At 49.3% G+C, this 15,412-nt stretch overlaps 1 protein-coding gene and 1 pseudogene across 4 annotated transcripts in view; one reads left to right on the forward strand and one right to left on the reverse strand.

Annotated features, from left to right (window-relative positions):
* The window catches only part of LOC101435337 (la-related protein 7 pseudogene), a 67,534-nt pseudogene extending 55,072 nt beyond the window's left edge, over positions 1-12,462 (reverse strand).
* The window catches only part of WT1 (WT1 transcription factor), a 46,540-nt gene continuing 43,520 nt past the window's right edge, over positions 12,393-15,412 (forward strand). For all 4 annotated transcript variants that reach the window (XM_071218123.1, XM_004446872.4, XM_071218124.1 and 1 more), the window contains exon 1: positions 12,393-13,206. In XM_071218123.1, the coding sequence (XP_071074224.1) occupies positions 12,765-13,206 (442 nt within the window). In that variant the 5' untranslated portion in view covers positions 12,393-12,764. The remainder of the gene's footprint in view (positions 13,207-15,412) is intronic.

Raw genomic sequence — 15,412 nt, forward strand, 5'->3', positions numbered from 1 at the left:
CATTGTGTAATATACCCCCCCCCCCCACACACCGCAACCACCACAAGCAAACCGCTTCAGGATTTCATCAGCCTAAATAGGCAACAAGAATACAGGGTGGAAAGAACTAACAGTTTCTTTGTGGCATTCTGGTTATCTTCCTTTGACCACGCTACTAAACGCCGCTCTGAAAGATTTGTGCGTTTCGGTTTGATGGGTCACTTCTGTTCCGTTCCAAACTGGAAGAGCTCCCCCTTCAGGTATCCTTGTTACTAAACCTCTACCCGCATCGTTGAGTAATTCAAGCAAAAGGATGCTCTCCGCATGTTAGGGATCCGATATTCAACATCCTTACATGTCAGGTCTTCTGTGAAGTACCAGGACACTTTCCTAATTTTAAAAATAGTGTGATTAACTAATTATTTACAGACCCACCAGAGTCCTCTCTGTAAAATTTAATGAAGCGAGTCTCCCTGAATAATATATAGGGTTGAACTGAACAGACTTCTTGACCTGGTCAAGTGAGGACAGTTATAAGGATACGTCTTAAAGCAGACCTTCCACGTCACGCCTCGATTACGACCAAGTCTCATAGCATAGCCATACTGTGAGCAAGCTGAGAGCAAGGACCACGCATCCCCAGTTCTGATGTTGAGCCTGTCATGGGATAGGAGCCTGATAAGTCAGAAAGAGTGAATGTTGTCGCAGAAGGATGGCTCTTAGCAACCATGGGGCTAGCTTTGGGGACAAGTGTTGAACAGGGTTTCAAGGGGCTGTATTCTTTCTGGTCTCAGCTCTGCCACTAGCTGTGTGACCTTGGGCAAGTCATGCTTGTCTTATCTGAAAAATGAGGGGTAGGACTAGTTGCTCTTTAAGTCCCTTCCAATTCTAACCTGCTGTAAGCCACCAAATCAGCCTGAAGAGAAAGTGTCTTACATATCCTGTGCAAACTGAGTGACACCCAGGAAGGTACTATGCGCAGTTAGGAAAAAGGGATTGTGAAGAACTTCTCGGTAAGTAGACTTTTCTTGACTCCCAATACTTACTGAAAGCATGCACAACATTTCTTTAAAAATTAAGAAGACCAGCTGTCTCAATATTTTCATCTTTTGAAAATAGTTGTCAATGGAATTCAGAAGGTAACTCTGGTCTTTACAAGGCTTTACATATATGGGACCACCTGAGATGAGCCATTGAATTGTTTTGTTTCAAATTTGGTTTTCAAGAACAGAGACAGATGATCCAGGAACAGCTTCACCATTATATGCATCCCTATCCCAGATCCATTTGTGATACACATAATTAGAACTGTGTTCAGTGAATCCAATTGTCTTTAAGAAATAGGGCAAAATTGACCCAACAGATGTTCATACTTATCCAATAATAATAACATACTGTGTTTATTTGGAACACGATGAGATTATTCATACTGGCTTCAGGGTCCCAGCACAAAATCCTAGATTCAGATCATGTGGATTTATCACACCCACCGGAGGATATTGGCTTTACAAAGCTCTGAATGGATTATCTCCTCCGTTAGAGTGGGCTCATCCTTTCCAAAAGATAACATCTTGTTTCTCTGGCCGGGATTTCACTCCACTTCTTTCAAAACACAAGTTGTGAAAAACAAAGTGTGAGAACACATGACAATGGGAAGGGCTTGGTGGGAAAACTGCAATAAATATGTCAGGTATGTACACTAGCTGGTGATATTTATTTGGTCCTTAAAAGAAAGTATTGAGATGCTATAAATTACATTCATTTTTTTCAACATCTCAGATTTTTCCAGTAACGTATATATGTTGGCAGATCTTAGTGGATCATGCTAATTTATTTGTAAATCATCAAAGGGATGCATAAAATACATGTCTCCAGTCAAGTGGATGAACTAGAAAACCGAATTGGGCAAGAGCGATATTTTCCTATGCCAGAAGTAAACACGTCAGCATGTGACGAAGGTTTTGTCCCATCTCCTGGCTGAACTTTGAGGGGTGAGATGGCTAATATCGCGGGATCCAGCTTTGTAGTCCTTTCTCACAAAGCATTCCATGACTCAAGAAAAGGACAATCTGAAGCATGACACAGAGAACTAGGTCAGAATAATATTTCTTAATGGAGATTCCTATAAGCGCTGTCTTAAGTACAGCAGTGGTTCAGAATTTTCTGTGCCTTGATAGGTTGTATTTTTAAACAGGCACCCACTTATAAATTTAATGTGATATAAAACTGAGTGCCAAGGAATCCCTAATATGTAAGTAGTAAAAAATGATATGTGGGAGAGCAAACGAAATATGTGCATATGACATACGTACCACAAGCCAGTGTTTGGAAGATGATCTTTGTGAACATAAAAATTAATGCTGCCTTTGATTTGTGTGGTTTAAAGAATATTAGCAGTATTTAGAGATCTTGGAGCATAACAACTGAAAGGAAACTCAGTGCCCTAAACTTGCTTTGGTTTTTCTCTCATTGCTCCACATGGACTCTCTCTTTTCTAGCTAAACTAGTCTTACCCACAATTCCGTTTGTGGGTGGCATCCCGAAAACATGCCTCGTCACTTCCTGCCTCCCCGTTTCTGTCCCCTCCAGTCCTTGAGCCTGGGGAGAGGCATCCCTCCAGTACCACTGGGGTGGAATGGGGAAATCCTTCCAGATCTTGCTCAGGGTTCCCCCTTCCATGAGGTTTTTTTCTTTTTACTTCAGTCAGAAATGATGCTTCCATCCCTTCTCCTTCTGCCAATGCCCTAGGGTTTCTCAACTGCAGTACTACTGATAACTCAGGCTGGAGAATTTTTTGTTGTGGGGGGCTATCCTGAGCATTATAGGATGTTTAGCACCATCCCTTACCTCAACCACTAGATTGCCAGTAAAACACCCTCCTGCCCCCAGTCGTGACAATCACCAAGGCAAAATTGCCTCAGTTGAGAACTACAGCTTCTAGGATGCATTCTTCTCAAACAGGATTAGATTTGGAATCACTGGAATGGTTGTCTCCTGAAAAACTGGGTTTCTTTCTTCTATTTCTTCTATTGCATAATGAAACTAGTATTATTTTCCTTTTTTGACTTGGCTGTCAGGAAGCTCAGAATTAAATTCCGTGCACAATTACAGTAACTATACTGATCCTTTGATTTCTAATACTCATCCAATCTTTTCTTCTTTCACCTAGCTGCACTTAGTTCTCATGTTTTACCCTTTCTCTAATGGTTTTCTTAAAGCTTCTGATATAAAACAAAAATTTGAGCAGGTGGAGTCCTTAACATTTACCATCAAAACCAAGACACTTTAGGGAGTAAAAGGGGATCAATTAATAATTAAGCTGGGACAATAGCTTAAACTGAGACTGGGCAAAATCAAAATGTGGTGTCACGCAAAAATAAATAATAAGTATAACAGATAACCCCATTAATTCCATTCCCAGGTTGGGAATAATTAAAAACAAACATTTGCCCTAAATAGGGAATCAAAGTTAAGTTATGGGCTTCTTATTTATTTTGTGTCACATGTGCTGATTAGAGTTTAATATTTATTATCTCCTGGGAAATTCTGTACCAGTAGAGAAAGAAAATCTTGGGCTTTCTGAAATGTATTTTATTTCTACCAGAGGGGAGGGGAATCCTTTAGATCTGGAACAGTGATCACAATAGAAGTTTCATTTGCTCATGATTTATGGAGACTTGGAATAAATGCTCTATTGACCAGTATCAGATTCCTAATGACTCTATCTTGTTTTTCCTAAGCAACTTCTCATAAACTTTTGTAACATCTTGAACAGCAAGCTGATACAATGTTCATGCCTCTTTACAGAGCTATTAATAAATGCTCTATGGCAACTTCAGGAAGAGGGTCAAACTGCTTTTTCTCTTCCTTGGCTAGAAACAATTCCCTGCTTTATTTTTGAGAAACATGGGATTACCAAAGTCCTTGACACATTCTGCTAAGGAACCCAGTGAAAATAAATAGGATTCAAACTTTTTAACCTAAAGAGCTCATAGTCAGAAAGGAAACCCATTGTCAATGCCTTGATTGTGAAGTGTTTCTTATATTAAAAATTGAGATTTCAGTGTGGTACAGGTACGTTTAAAAGAAGATAGGAATTCGTTTCTCTGCATGCTCAAAATCATGCTGTAATGTGGGCTGTTGCTGGCTGATTGGGTTCCTGAAATCACATTTAATATTCTCTAATCAGACTAACTGAAAGTTCAATCACCGACATTGATTTCCTACCATATGCCAGGTGCCATGTTAGCACTTTACCTATGTTGCTTTAATTTAGTCTCATGACAGCTCTGTGAGGTAAAGAAGCACCATTAGTCCCATTTTATTTTTTTTATTTTATTATTTTTTTTAAAGATTTATTTTTATTTATTTAATTCCCCTCCCCTCCCCTGGTTGTCTGTTTTCTGTGTCTTTTTGCTGCGTCTTGTTTCTTGGTCCACTTCTGTTGTCGTCAGCAGCACGGGAAGTGTGGGCGGTGCCATTCCTCGGCAGGCTGCTCCCTCCTTCGCGCTGGGTGGCTCTCCTTACGGGGCGCACTCCTTGCGCATGGGGCTCCCCTACGCGGGGGACACCCCTGTGTGGCACGGCACTCCTTGCGCACATCAGCACTGCGCATGGGCCAGCTCCACACGGGTCAAGGAGGCCCGGGGCTTGAACCGCGGGCCTCCCATGTGGTAGACGGACGCCCTAACCACTGGGCCAAAGTCGGTTTCCCCATTAGTCCCATTTTAAAGTTATGGAAATCAATTCTTGAAGAGAATGGGAAAGTCACTTAAAGTAATACAGAAAATAAGTAGCAGAGGAAGATTTAAACCTCAGCCATCTGACCCCAAGTTTCTGTTCCTCTGGAGTAAGAACCTGTCAGTGTGAAAATATAAGATTCAGCTCTGGGCTGAGGAAGATGGCCAGAAAAGGGTAACAGTAAGAGCAACACTTAGCAAGCATTCTGTGCTAGGTTATTCCAAAAATTTACATATATCATTTAATTCTCACAACAACTCTGTAAGAAAAATTTTATGCCCATTTTGCACATGCAGAAACACAGAGCAAGAAATGTGCCCCAGTGCTCCAAAAGGGTATATTCCTTTCCAGTTAGTCCATGTGTTGCAGATTATCATGGTGGTCTTTTGCATTATCTAGCATTCTAGAGTCTTCAAATCACTTCTATATGGTTTTTGGTTTTTTTTTTTTAGATTTATTTTATTTATTTCTCCCCATCCCCCTTGCTGTCTGTTCCTTGTGTGTTCATTTGTTGTGTACTGGGGAACTGGACCTGGGGCCTCCCATGTGGCAGGGAGGCACCTAATCGCTTGAGGCACCTCCACTCCCTGCTTTGTTGTGTCTCTTATTACGTTTTCCTCCTTGTGTCTCTTGCTGCATCATATTGTTGCATCAGCTCGTCTTCTTGAGGAGGCACCAGGAACTGAATTGGGACCCCCCATGTGGTACTCAGGAGCTCAATCACTTGAGCCACATCCACTTCCCACTTCTATATGTTTCATTTCATTTTAATTATCATCCTCATTTTACAGATAAGGATACTAAAACACAGAGATCTAAAGTTATTTCCCCCAAGGTTTCAGACAGTGACACAGGCAGGATTTGAGACCAGGTGTTTTTATACCTAGCCCAGGATTCCTTATTCTGGACCAGTTTGTCCACCTGGTGTGTGACTATACAGAATACTGCAATCCTAAATTTTCAAGCTGATATTAACCTATATATAGCCTTCTGCACCAAATAGAATCTAAACCTCATTTTGAAGCAAAAGTTACATATTTCCTGGTTCAGGCTCCAGGAGTACAGGCAAAACTGTTTCAATTTCCTTCAATATGGCAACAACTTGTTTAAGGTTAAACTTATTGGCAAACTCTTCTCTTTCCACCCCCTGTCCCTGATCCAACAAGAATAAGGATTACTGTATTTCGTTAACTCCCACAAATACCAATACTAAATCTATAACTTAATGATTACTTAAAAACAAAGACAAAATCTACGTCTACATAGTTAACAGCCACCATTTATTGAGTGCTTCTTATGGGCTAAGAAATTTACACGCCTTATCTCATCTAGTACTCACAGCTGGGATAGCTACTGTGGTTATTTTTATCTTGAAGAAAGAACTGAGTTTTTGAGAAGTGACTTGCTTAGAGTCACTCAGCTAGTAAGTGATGTTTTTAACCTAGCTCTATCAAAACAACTGTCTTGTTGATCACATAAGGTCCAGCTACCCCATTGGCAGACAACATTTATCCAGACCAAACTTTCCAAATCCTTCAAACATCCTGCATCTGGATAGTAGGGTGGGATACTTGCTAAATGCATTGAAATGTGGCTAAGTGGGTGGATGATAAGGAAGAAGATGCTGCCCCCCCAGCCCCAACTCACCCTCATTTTTCTGTAGTCCAGCAAATCTCCTTATTCCTTTGTAGCGTTTAGAACTATCTGAGAGTATCTGATTTGTTTGCATGCAATTTGCCTGTCTGCCTACCAGAATGTAAGCTCCGTGAGAGCAAGACCAAGCCCGTCCTGTCACTGCGGGATTCCTAGACCCTCACACAGTGCCAATAAATAGTTGCGGCGTCGTGAGTGAGTGAATGGATGGCACCAGAAGGATGAGGTCACTCCTGCTAAAAGAAAAGGAGACTCTTCCTATTCCCTGGTGGGTGGACCCCTAGGGGAAAAAATACGCCTCAGAACAATCCTTTCTAGAAATAAATGATGCCCCGATTTGCCAAGATTTACTGAGACCCGTGATTAGAGCTTCACGAGGTCTTGCTCCTTAAACATTTTGTCTGACTTTTGTCTTGGTGAACCCCGGTCAGGAATTCTGCCAATTCCCTTCCTCACTTGCCGGGCCCTCTCCTCCCGGCCACCTTTAATGGATACACATCCTTCTGCTGCCGACCAGCTGCACAACGGGTTCGCAGCCGCAGGCCCATGTGGCTCTTCGCTAACGTCTCCTCCGTTATCCATGTGAAGAAAAAACAAATCTAGACAGTACCTTTTCTGCCTAGATTTTCTGTGAATTTAAATTGACCTTTGGAGAAAAAAAAAAACATAAACAAAACGCTTTCCATAGAAAGCAATGCCTTATGTTCTCCCTTTATTTATCTCTTCTTATTCCTTCGTTCCCTGTCAAATACATGCTGCAAACCGTTCTTCAAAAAAAATTGTCTACTCAAGTATCCAAATGCAAACTGTTTAACTTTTTTCCTTCCTGACACATTTGGAGCTACCACGAGGCTAACAGGCGGCTCTGAAGAATATTCCTTCTCCCTCGCCCCTCCCCCCATATTCCTAAGTCAACATTTGGATATTTTTACAACATATTTTCAGCTTGAAAGTTAATACTGATACCTTGTTTTATATGGACATTTATACAGCAGGACCCTGGCGAGGGGCTTACTTCATTGGGATACTTTATGGCTTAATACATCTGAATGATTTATATCTCGTTTTGTCTAAGTATTTATGCTAATAAATTTAACAGATTCCCTAGTACTGCCTGGTCCTTCATTTTCTTCAGGGGGTCAAAGTGAGAAGAAAATAAAACAGCACGTTACTAAAGAAAGAAGGGGAAAATTGGCCCAACCAATTTAGAACACAAATAAAAGAACAACACAAATGAAATCTCTGGTTACAGTTCCTAGATCTAAATAGGATTTGTGTAATTAAGCTATTTCTCTAAGGGGTAATCACAATAGTGACAGAATATTTAGCAAGCTAATTTACTGGGGAATATTTTGGTCCTACATAATTAAACCCAACACTGAGGGAAAACTGATAACTATTAAACTGAGAGCAGCCGGGAGAGGGAAGGGGGAGGAGATAAAATTCGGTCTATAAAATATTTTTATAAGTTTTTTTAAAAAGCAAAAGAAATACTTGGAAAGAAATTTTCTAAGATGGACAAGATTTTAAGATTGTGTGGGGATTTTTTTTCTTTTTACAGGTGTAGAATAAGTCAGTTTTTCTCTTTCCCATTTTTTCCCCTGTTGTTTGCAAAGTTGAATCTGGGGTCAGGAGTTCTAATTGTAACCTCAGACTGGAATTCCAGATGGTGCGCTCAGGACTAGAAGCAACTCTCAGTTCATCAATTTCATGGGCCTATGTATCTGCTCTGGCTACGGCCCGGTCTCCAGCCCCACTGTGGCATTAATGCAGAACAAATTGAGACATATCCTCTATATAATTAGTTCCAGAATTTAAAAAGATTTACGGTATAATAATAGAGACGGAACTGCGGAATCCTTTCATTGGGGACTCTGGGAGCTCGAGAACCATCTCGCGGTGACATTAGAGCAGGCGGGTAACCCCGGCGGCTCCAGGCACCGCTCGAGTTGTGGAAAAAGAAATTTTGCACGACATTACGGCAGTGCGCTGCATTTCCCAGGCCCCAAAATAAGTCAGAGAAGGGAGCTCCAACTGCAGATGGGGGTTTGGCCAAAAAGATAGAGTTCATTGTCAAACTAGCTGAGAAAGCCGGGTGTGGGCTATCATAAAAGACCCCGCCCTTGCTTTTTAAAAAAATAATTTTTTTTAAGGGAAAAAAAAAATAGCTGGGATTTCTACAGTCCAGCGCGGGGCTGGGAACCATCCTGAGCGCCTGCCCGACTGTTCGGGGTGGGCAGATTCCTAAGAGCTGAAATTGGAGCGGAGGGAAGCAGCAGCGGTCGGGCCAATTGTTCCGCGCGTGGGGATGGCAGCGCAGGCCCACCCGCCAGGCGCTGATGGAGCGCCCGTTCTTCCCCGAAGGCGGTGGGTCCGGAGGTCGAGCCCCTCCTGATCGCGGTCTGCGCCGGAGCCCCGGCCCTTGACAGATCGCCGCGCTTCAGCGAGTTTGTTCAGTTGTCCGCGGCCGCGGGGTGCCGCTGGGGGTGCCGCCCCGAAGTGCGCGCTGGGTGGAAGGGGCAGTGAGGACCCCTCAAGCCCCAGACCGGCTCTTCCACGCTGGCGCTGTCAGCGGCATCTGACACCGCGCGGAGTCCCGCAGCAGCGGCCCCAGGGACCCGCGAGCACTTCAGGGCGGCACTCCCAGCGCGATTTTTAAAATTTTGCAATAATTATGCATCTTCCAGGCCGGGATGCGCTTTACCAGTGTACTGGAGCCACATGGGGTTTCGGCGTCTCTCCCTGCCTTCGACCCTCCCTCCTTCCTTCCTTTATCCCGCACCCCAGAGCCGCAGAGCGGTCGTGGCAAAGCACCGAGAGTGACTTTTTACTAACTTGCTACCTATCTTTGCTTTATATTAAAAAGTGTAAAGTTTCCAAAACTATTCTATTATCTAATCCTCGACTTCTACCTAATCCTCACTAGTGTCCCATTATTCCGTTTGAACAATAGGGAAACTGAGGCTCAGAAGACTAAGGAAGCCATCTAGGATTCACAGATATTATTTACGTTGGGGAGCCAAGATTCCATTCAGTGGCCACCAATTCCTTCATAACCACTGCGCTCCAAAGCTCGCCTTTCCACCCTGTCTGGGCCTCAGTTTCTTCCTCTGTTGAAAGAGAAGTTGAATTTCCAACTCTGACCATTGGTAAATTCAGGCGAGTATTTCCTTCGCCTGGAGTCTCCGCGCTGACGAGGTGGCAAGGTGGGTGAGAGAAGGGAGCGGCCAGTTCTCGAAGCCTTCACTTCCCTGGAACTTCCGGCCGGCCTGGAGCTGCAGGACCAGCTGGAGGGCGCCTGCCTGCGACCCTACACTCGGCGAGGCTATGTGCCTCGCGGCCCAACGCAGGGCGCAGAGGCCAAGGTAGCTGGCGCGACCGCCCCGGATAACCTCCCGGCTCCCGCAAAGAATGTTGTCAGGGGAGAGAGAAGAGTGGAGGGGTGGGAAGGGTGTGTGTGGGTGCCCCTACACTGATTCAGGGGCGCCTGGACACCCATGCATGAGGGGAAAGGAGGCCTCCCCATGGGTCCCGGGGCCCTCTGACATTGGGGTCTCCAGACGCGCAGCACTTACCGCTCGGGTCTGGAACGAACTCCTCCCACCGCTCTGCACCGCGAGATTCCCGTGAGGGGGCACCCAGGGTTTGAAATGGGGCTCGCACCACTGCTCTCCCCCACATTAAGGCTTGTCAGGAAACCAGTGGCGGCGGAGAGAGGAGTCTCAAATTTGCCCGGCTCCCCTTTCATCCTACCTCCCAACCCACTCCCCCAGACAAAACTTTTTTTTTTTTTTTAACTTAAAGGCAGAGATTTAAGCGCCTTTGCCCTGTAGGATCCAGTACCACAAAAACTCACATTCCAGCCAGTCCTTCTAAAATCCTTCGCCAAGAAAGTCTTGCAAAAGAGGGTTAAATAGAAACAATGTCAATCTTTTCGTTTAGAAATGGAAATCACTGCGTTTTCAGAAAGGGGCCCCTTTGCCTCGTAGCGCCTGAATCCTAATTAAGGGATATGACTTCCAAGTCGAAATAGAAGGGGTGGAAGAGAAACAGGGGTCCGAGGCGCTCTAGGGCAACTTGCCGGCGACAAGTTTTCTCTCCAGGGGCCACTTTCCACCAAATAGACCAAGGCACGTGCTCTCCGTCCATCCCTGCTACAGGTTCAGGGATGCGGCCTCCGAAAAGAGGGCAGTCGCGGCCCATGGAGTGTATGTGTGTGTGTGTGTTGTGTGTGTGTGTGTGTGTGTGTATGGGAAGAAACCTACTACGAAAACCTTTATTTCTTAAAAATAATTTCCGCGGAGAGAAACGGCAAGGTTAAGCACCAAAAGTAGCCTAGGGAGGTGTTTACGACCGCGAAGGTGGCTGAGGGAGCAATCGAGTAGCGCATGTTCCCAGCTTTTGAGGTCTGGGTCTCCTGCACCTCGCCGCCGCGCGATCCCGAAAGGAGAGAATTGCTTGCATTGTGTAGGTCCTGAGCCCGCACACGCTTGGGGTCGGCAGCTGGGCTGACGGCGACTGGGTTTACTCAGTGCAAATTAATGGAAACCAAATCTTAAATGCAGAGTGAGTCAAGCCTTCTAAAACGCTGTTTCTTTGTAAAACTGCATCTACCTTGACTGTTGTTTCACAAGAGTTTGGCTGGAAAGCTGCGGGCCGGATCCCCGGCTAGCCCGATGCACCCGGCCGCTTCCCTCCGGATGCGCCTCGCGGTCCCAGCTTGAGTCGTCGTCTCTGCCACCTGACGCTGCTGGGCGTTTCCACGCGCCCCTGAAAGGCACACCACTCAGGAGTCCCGGCGCTTCTCCTTACCTATGAATCATTTCCCTTAACCCCAGTAGATCCTGACTACTTTGGAAACAAAAACAAACAAACAAACAAACAAACAAAAACCCACCACACCAAAAACCTGCTCTGGGGCGCCGGCTCCCCAAAAGCGACTAGGTCGGATTTGGCGAGGCTGCGCTCCCAGAGCTCCTAGTGGTGTGAACATTGCTTAAGACCCGTTGGGAAGGAAGCGCTCCAGGACCCACTCTTCCAGCCGTGGAACTGGCTTGCGCTTCCTAGCGGATCAGTGAGCATCCAAAATGGTACCCCAGCCCAGGAGCAAAGGCGGAAGCGGCGCCCAGAGCCAATCACTCCCAACCGGGCGCCAGGATGCTCCGGCTGGAATATACGCAGGCTCTGAGCATTTCCCCGAGGGTATTCTCTCCTCCCAAACTAGTCACTGTCTTCCCGATTTCACCCAGGAAAAATCAGATCCTCCCCATTAGAAAGGGTAAGTGCCGCTGACACCGATTTTAGGCGGCACCTCTCTTCTGGGGGCACGAACCTCACCAACTAACCAACTACCAGAAATTGAAACACGCCTCGCTTAATCACAACAGATGAAATCCCTCGCGGCCACCCAGCCGGGGCACATTCGCCTCCCGTCCTGGGCCTCCGGAATCCACAAGGGGCCGCCTCCCCGCAGGGGCCCCCAAGCTGATGGCCACCACTCTAGCCTATGGGCTCTGGTAGCAAGAGCCGGAACCAGAGGCGCTGAGACTGGGTGCCCGCGACTTCCAAGTCCGGGAAAGTTTTCGGTGCTTTGCCGAAGTTCCCGCCCTAGCCGAGCCCACCTGCCCCTCCTTCCAACCCGCCCTCTCAGGTTAACACCCCCATCGCCACCCCTTCGCACTGGGGTACAGCCTGGACACTAACTCTCACCTGGAGGGTCTCACCACTGCCTCGAGGCGTCCACACTCACGATTCCAAGGGGGAGGGGGATGCGCCCCGCAGGCTAGCTGAAGGCGAGTGGCGGGTGAAGGAGAGGAGGGTGTCTCCGACAGAGGCAGTCCCTCAGGCCCGCCTCCCACCCCCACTGCGAGGGCACCCCCCAAGGAGCAGCGCGCACTGCCCGGCCAGGCTCGGGCGGCGGTGTGAATGGAGCGGCCGAGACCGCTGGCTCCTCCTCCCCCGCCGCCGGCCCCTCTTATTTGAGCTTTGGGAAGCTGGAGGCGGCCAGGCAGCCGGGGTAAGGAGTTCAAGGCAGCGCCCACACCCGGGGGCTCTCCGCGACCGACAGCCTGTGCGCTCCCCCCTTCCCGCCCTCCCTCCCACTCACCCACCCACCCTTCAGAGACGGGACGCAGGTCCACGAGCCGGGGCCCCGCCGCCTCCTCGCCGCGATCCTGGACTTTCTCCTGCCTCGGGAGCCGGCTTCCACGTGTGCCCCGGAGCCCGCGTCTCCGCGCGCGCCCCGCTCGGGGTCCGGGTGCCTTCAGCAGCTAGAGCAGCTGGGGGTCCCGGGCTCGGGCGACATCTGGACCAAGTTCGGCACGGCCGAGACGAGCACCGAGAGTCTGCAGAGCCGGAGGGGCCGCGGGGCGTCCGGGACTGAGCCGCAGCTAATGGGCTCCGACGTGCGGGACCTGAATGCGCTGCTGCCGGCCGTCCCTTCGCTGGGTGGCGGCGGCGGCTGCGCCCTGCCAGTGAGCGGCGCCGCGCAGTGGGCGCCGGTGCTGGACTTCGCGCCTCCCGGCGCCTCCGCTTACGGTTCTTTGGGCGGTCCCGCGCCGCCGCCCGCTCCGCCGCCCCCGCCGCCGCCGCCGCCGCACTCCTTCATCAAGCAGGAGCCGACCTGGGGCGGCGCGGAGCCGCACGAGGAGCAGTGCCTGAGCGCCTTCACCGTCCACTTCTCCGGCCAGTTCACCGGCACAGCCGGAGCCTGTCGCTACGGCCCCTTCGGCCCTCCTCCTCCCAGCCAGGCGTCCTCGGGCCAGGCCAGGATGTTCCCCAACGCGCCCTACCTGCCCAGCTGCCTCGAGAGCCAGCCCGCTATTCGCAACCAGGGTAAGCCGGGCGGGGAGCGCCCCCTGCGCGCGGGGCGGTGGGGCTCTCTCCGAGCGCGGGCGCCTTTCTCTCCGGTCTCTTCCTTCCCTAGCCCTAGATTTTTCCCGGCAGCCCCGCCAAGGCCGAGGAAAGAGCGGCCGCGGAGAGGAGGGGCGGCCGGCATCGGCTCCCGACGCCTTCCACGGCCGGGCAGGGCGGGCATCCGACTGTTCGCTTGAGCCGGGAGGCCGTCTGGGGTCCTCAGGCCCCGGGAGATTCCGGGACCGCTAGTCCCCACGGGAGAGGGAATTGGGGACCGGCGCAGTCTCAGGCTCTGCCCTGGGAAAAGGTTTTTGTTGCCCGCCGCACCACCAAACTGTCACTAGGCACTGGGCATAGTAGACGTCTAAACACTGAATTCTGAGTGAGTCCAGCGCAGAATGAGCAGCATGTGCTACCTACGCAGTGCCGAAATGTGCAGGAGCTTCTCCAGCCTTTTTGCACACAGTAGGTGCACAGTAAGTATCTAGAAGCGCAGGGGTTGGGGGGAAGAGTAAATAAACGGGCTGGCAACTAAGTAGTTTTGCTGGAACCATGTCCGAGTCTGTGTGTGGTTCCTGTGTATGGCGGTGGAGCAGCGGATTTCTCCAGGAATCCAGCTCAGCCTCCTGGGATGGGAGAAACCTAGTCCATGCGATTCTCAGCCATTTGGGCCGCGTTCCTCCGAGCGTGGGCCTTCTTTTCAGCGCGCCTTGGTGCCTCCTCGTCGCCGAGACGCGGAATTCACTTGGGGTAAGATTTTTGCAAGACTTGGCGGGTAGAACGCGGGCAGGTTTATTTGCGGTTTTCGGTGGAAGTACGCGGAGAGCCACGGCCGCTTGTTTCTCTAACCGCTCTGGCTTCCGCGCATCTCTCCTTCCTGGGGGCCAGAGCGGAACCAAGTGGTTCCGGAACCGTGAGCCCCTGTAGTTTGGCTTCTAAATCTACTCTGGATTTCTGTGCTGTTGAGACCTCTTAAGCCAATTTGGTTTGATGGGATGTCTTAGGAAACGTTTTGCTGACGCAGTGTGTGGACAATTTTCCTCAAGAAAAATTCGCGCGGGCCTAAGGACTGAGAAGTTTCTGGAACGAGTGGGCCGGGAGAAACAGCGAATGGATAGTTTGCAAGAAGTGCCGGGACTCCCGGGCACAGGAGAAGGGACCCTGCTCTCCTGCCCACCGCCTCCTACACCTTCTAAATTTTCTAAATGTGTACCTTGAGGTCGTCCCTTCGTTATCCAGCTGGGACCACCTGGCCCACCCGAGGCCCCCGGCGAAACCGAAACCGCCCTCCCTTTTCATCCCGGGAAGAACCTCAGGCTCATCCAAGGCGATCCTTTACTCTAGGGCCTTAAGAAATGAAATTAGTGTTTTGTGCCCAAAGGGGTTGGAGGAGCTTAGTGGCTATCTCAGAAAACTGGATGGTGTCACTTCTAATTCTCAGGCTGTGTTACCTTTGGCTAGTCTCCAGGTCTCCGTTTCCCAAAGGGTTAGAGCAGGGCTGAGATGGTCGGCCTGGACGTCAGTCCAGCCTGAAATTCTGTGCCGGAGAAGGGAGAACCTGACTTTTCGCGGGCTTGGGGTTCTAAATACAGAATGTGGCAGCCCACCTAGAGATGGGCCAGAAACAGTGCAGCTGGCAGGTATGTGACATGAGTGAGTCTGTATGTGGTTGTGAGTAATTTAACAAAGCCTAAGAAGCCTTAATGTCTGTAGGGTGCAAAAACCTGACTGCATCATTATCTTAGATTTGAGGCCATCTAAGTTTGGGGGGGGGGAGGGTTGTCCCTCAGTCCAGCCTTCTGTAGGACGGGCACGTCTGGTGCCCCGGATTCCAACAGGCTGTGGGTGTCAGGCTGTGGGTGTTGTGGCCAGCCCTTACTACATGTGAGTAGACAGACCTGGTTGCCACAGAGGAAAAGAGGCTTGGGGGCAGGGAGAACAGGACAGGCAGGTGGATGAACTCCTAACTCCCTAGCCCGGGAAAAGGCCGGATGGGAAGCCTGCTCCAGACACCGGCAGTAGTCTGAGAGCCGGCCTCAAGTCCACGGGCCTTGGTTTTCTCCTTCAAAAAAACATTAGTGAGTTGAGCAAGCCCAGTCCTTGTGGTTCACTAGGCAGATGGGAACTGTGGTGGGTACAAGAAGCCGCTACAGCCGGGCATGGGCCAGTAGGACTGGCCTTCGAG

The sequence above is a fragment of the Dasypus novemcinctus genome, chromosome 10 (assembly GCF_030445035.2).
Source record: "Dasypus novemcinctus isolate mDasNov1 chromosome 10, mDasNov1.1.hap2, whole genome shotgun sequence".
NCBI classification, from domain to species: domain Eukaryota; kingdom Metazoa; phylum Chordata; class Mammalia; order Cingulata; family Dasypodidae; genus Dasypus; species Dasypus novemcinctus.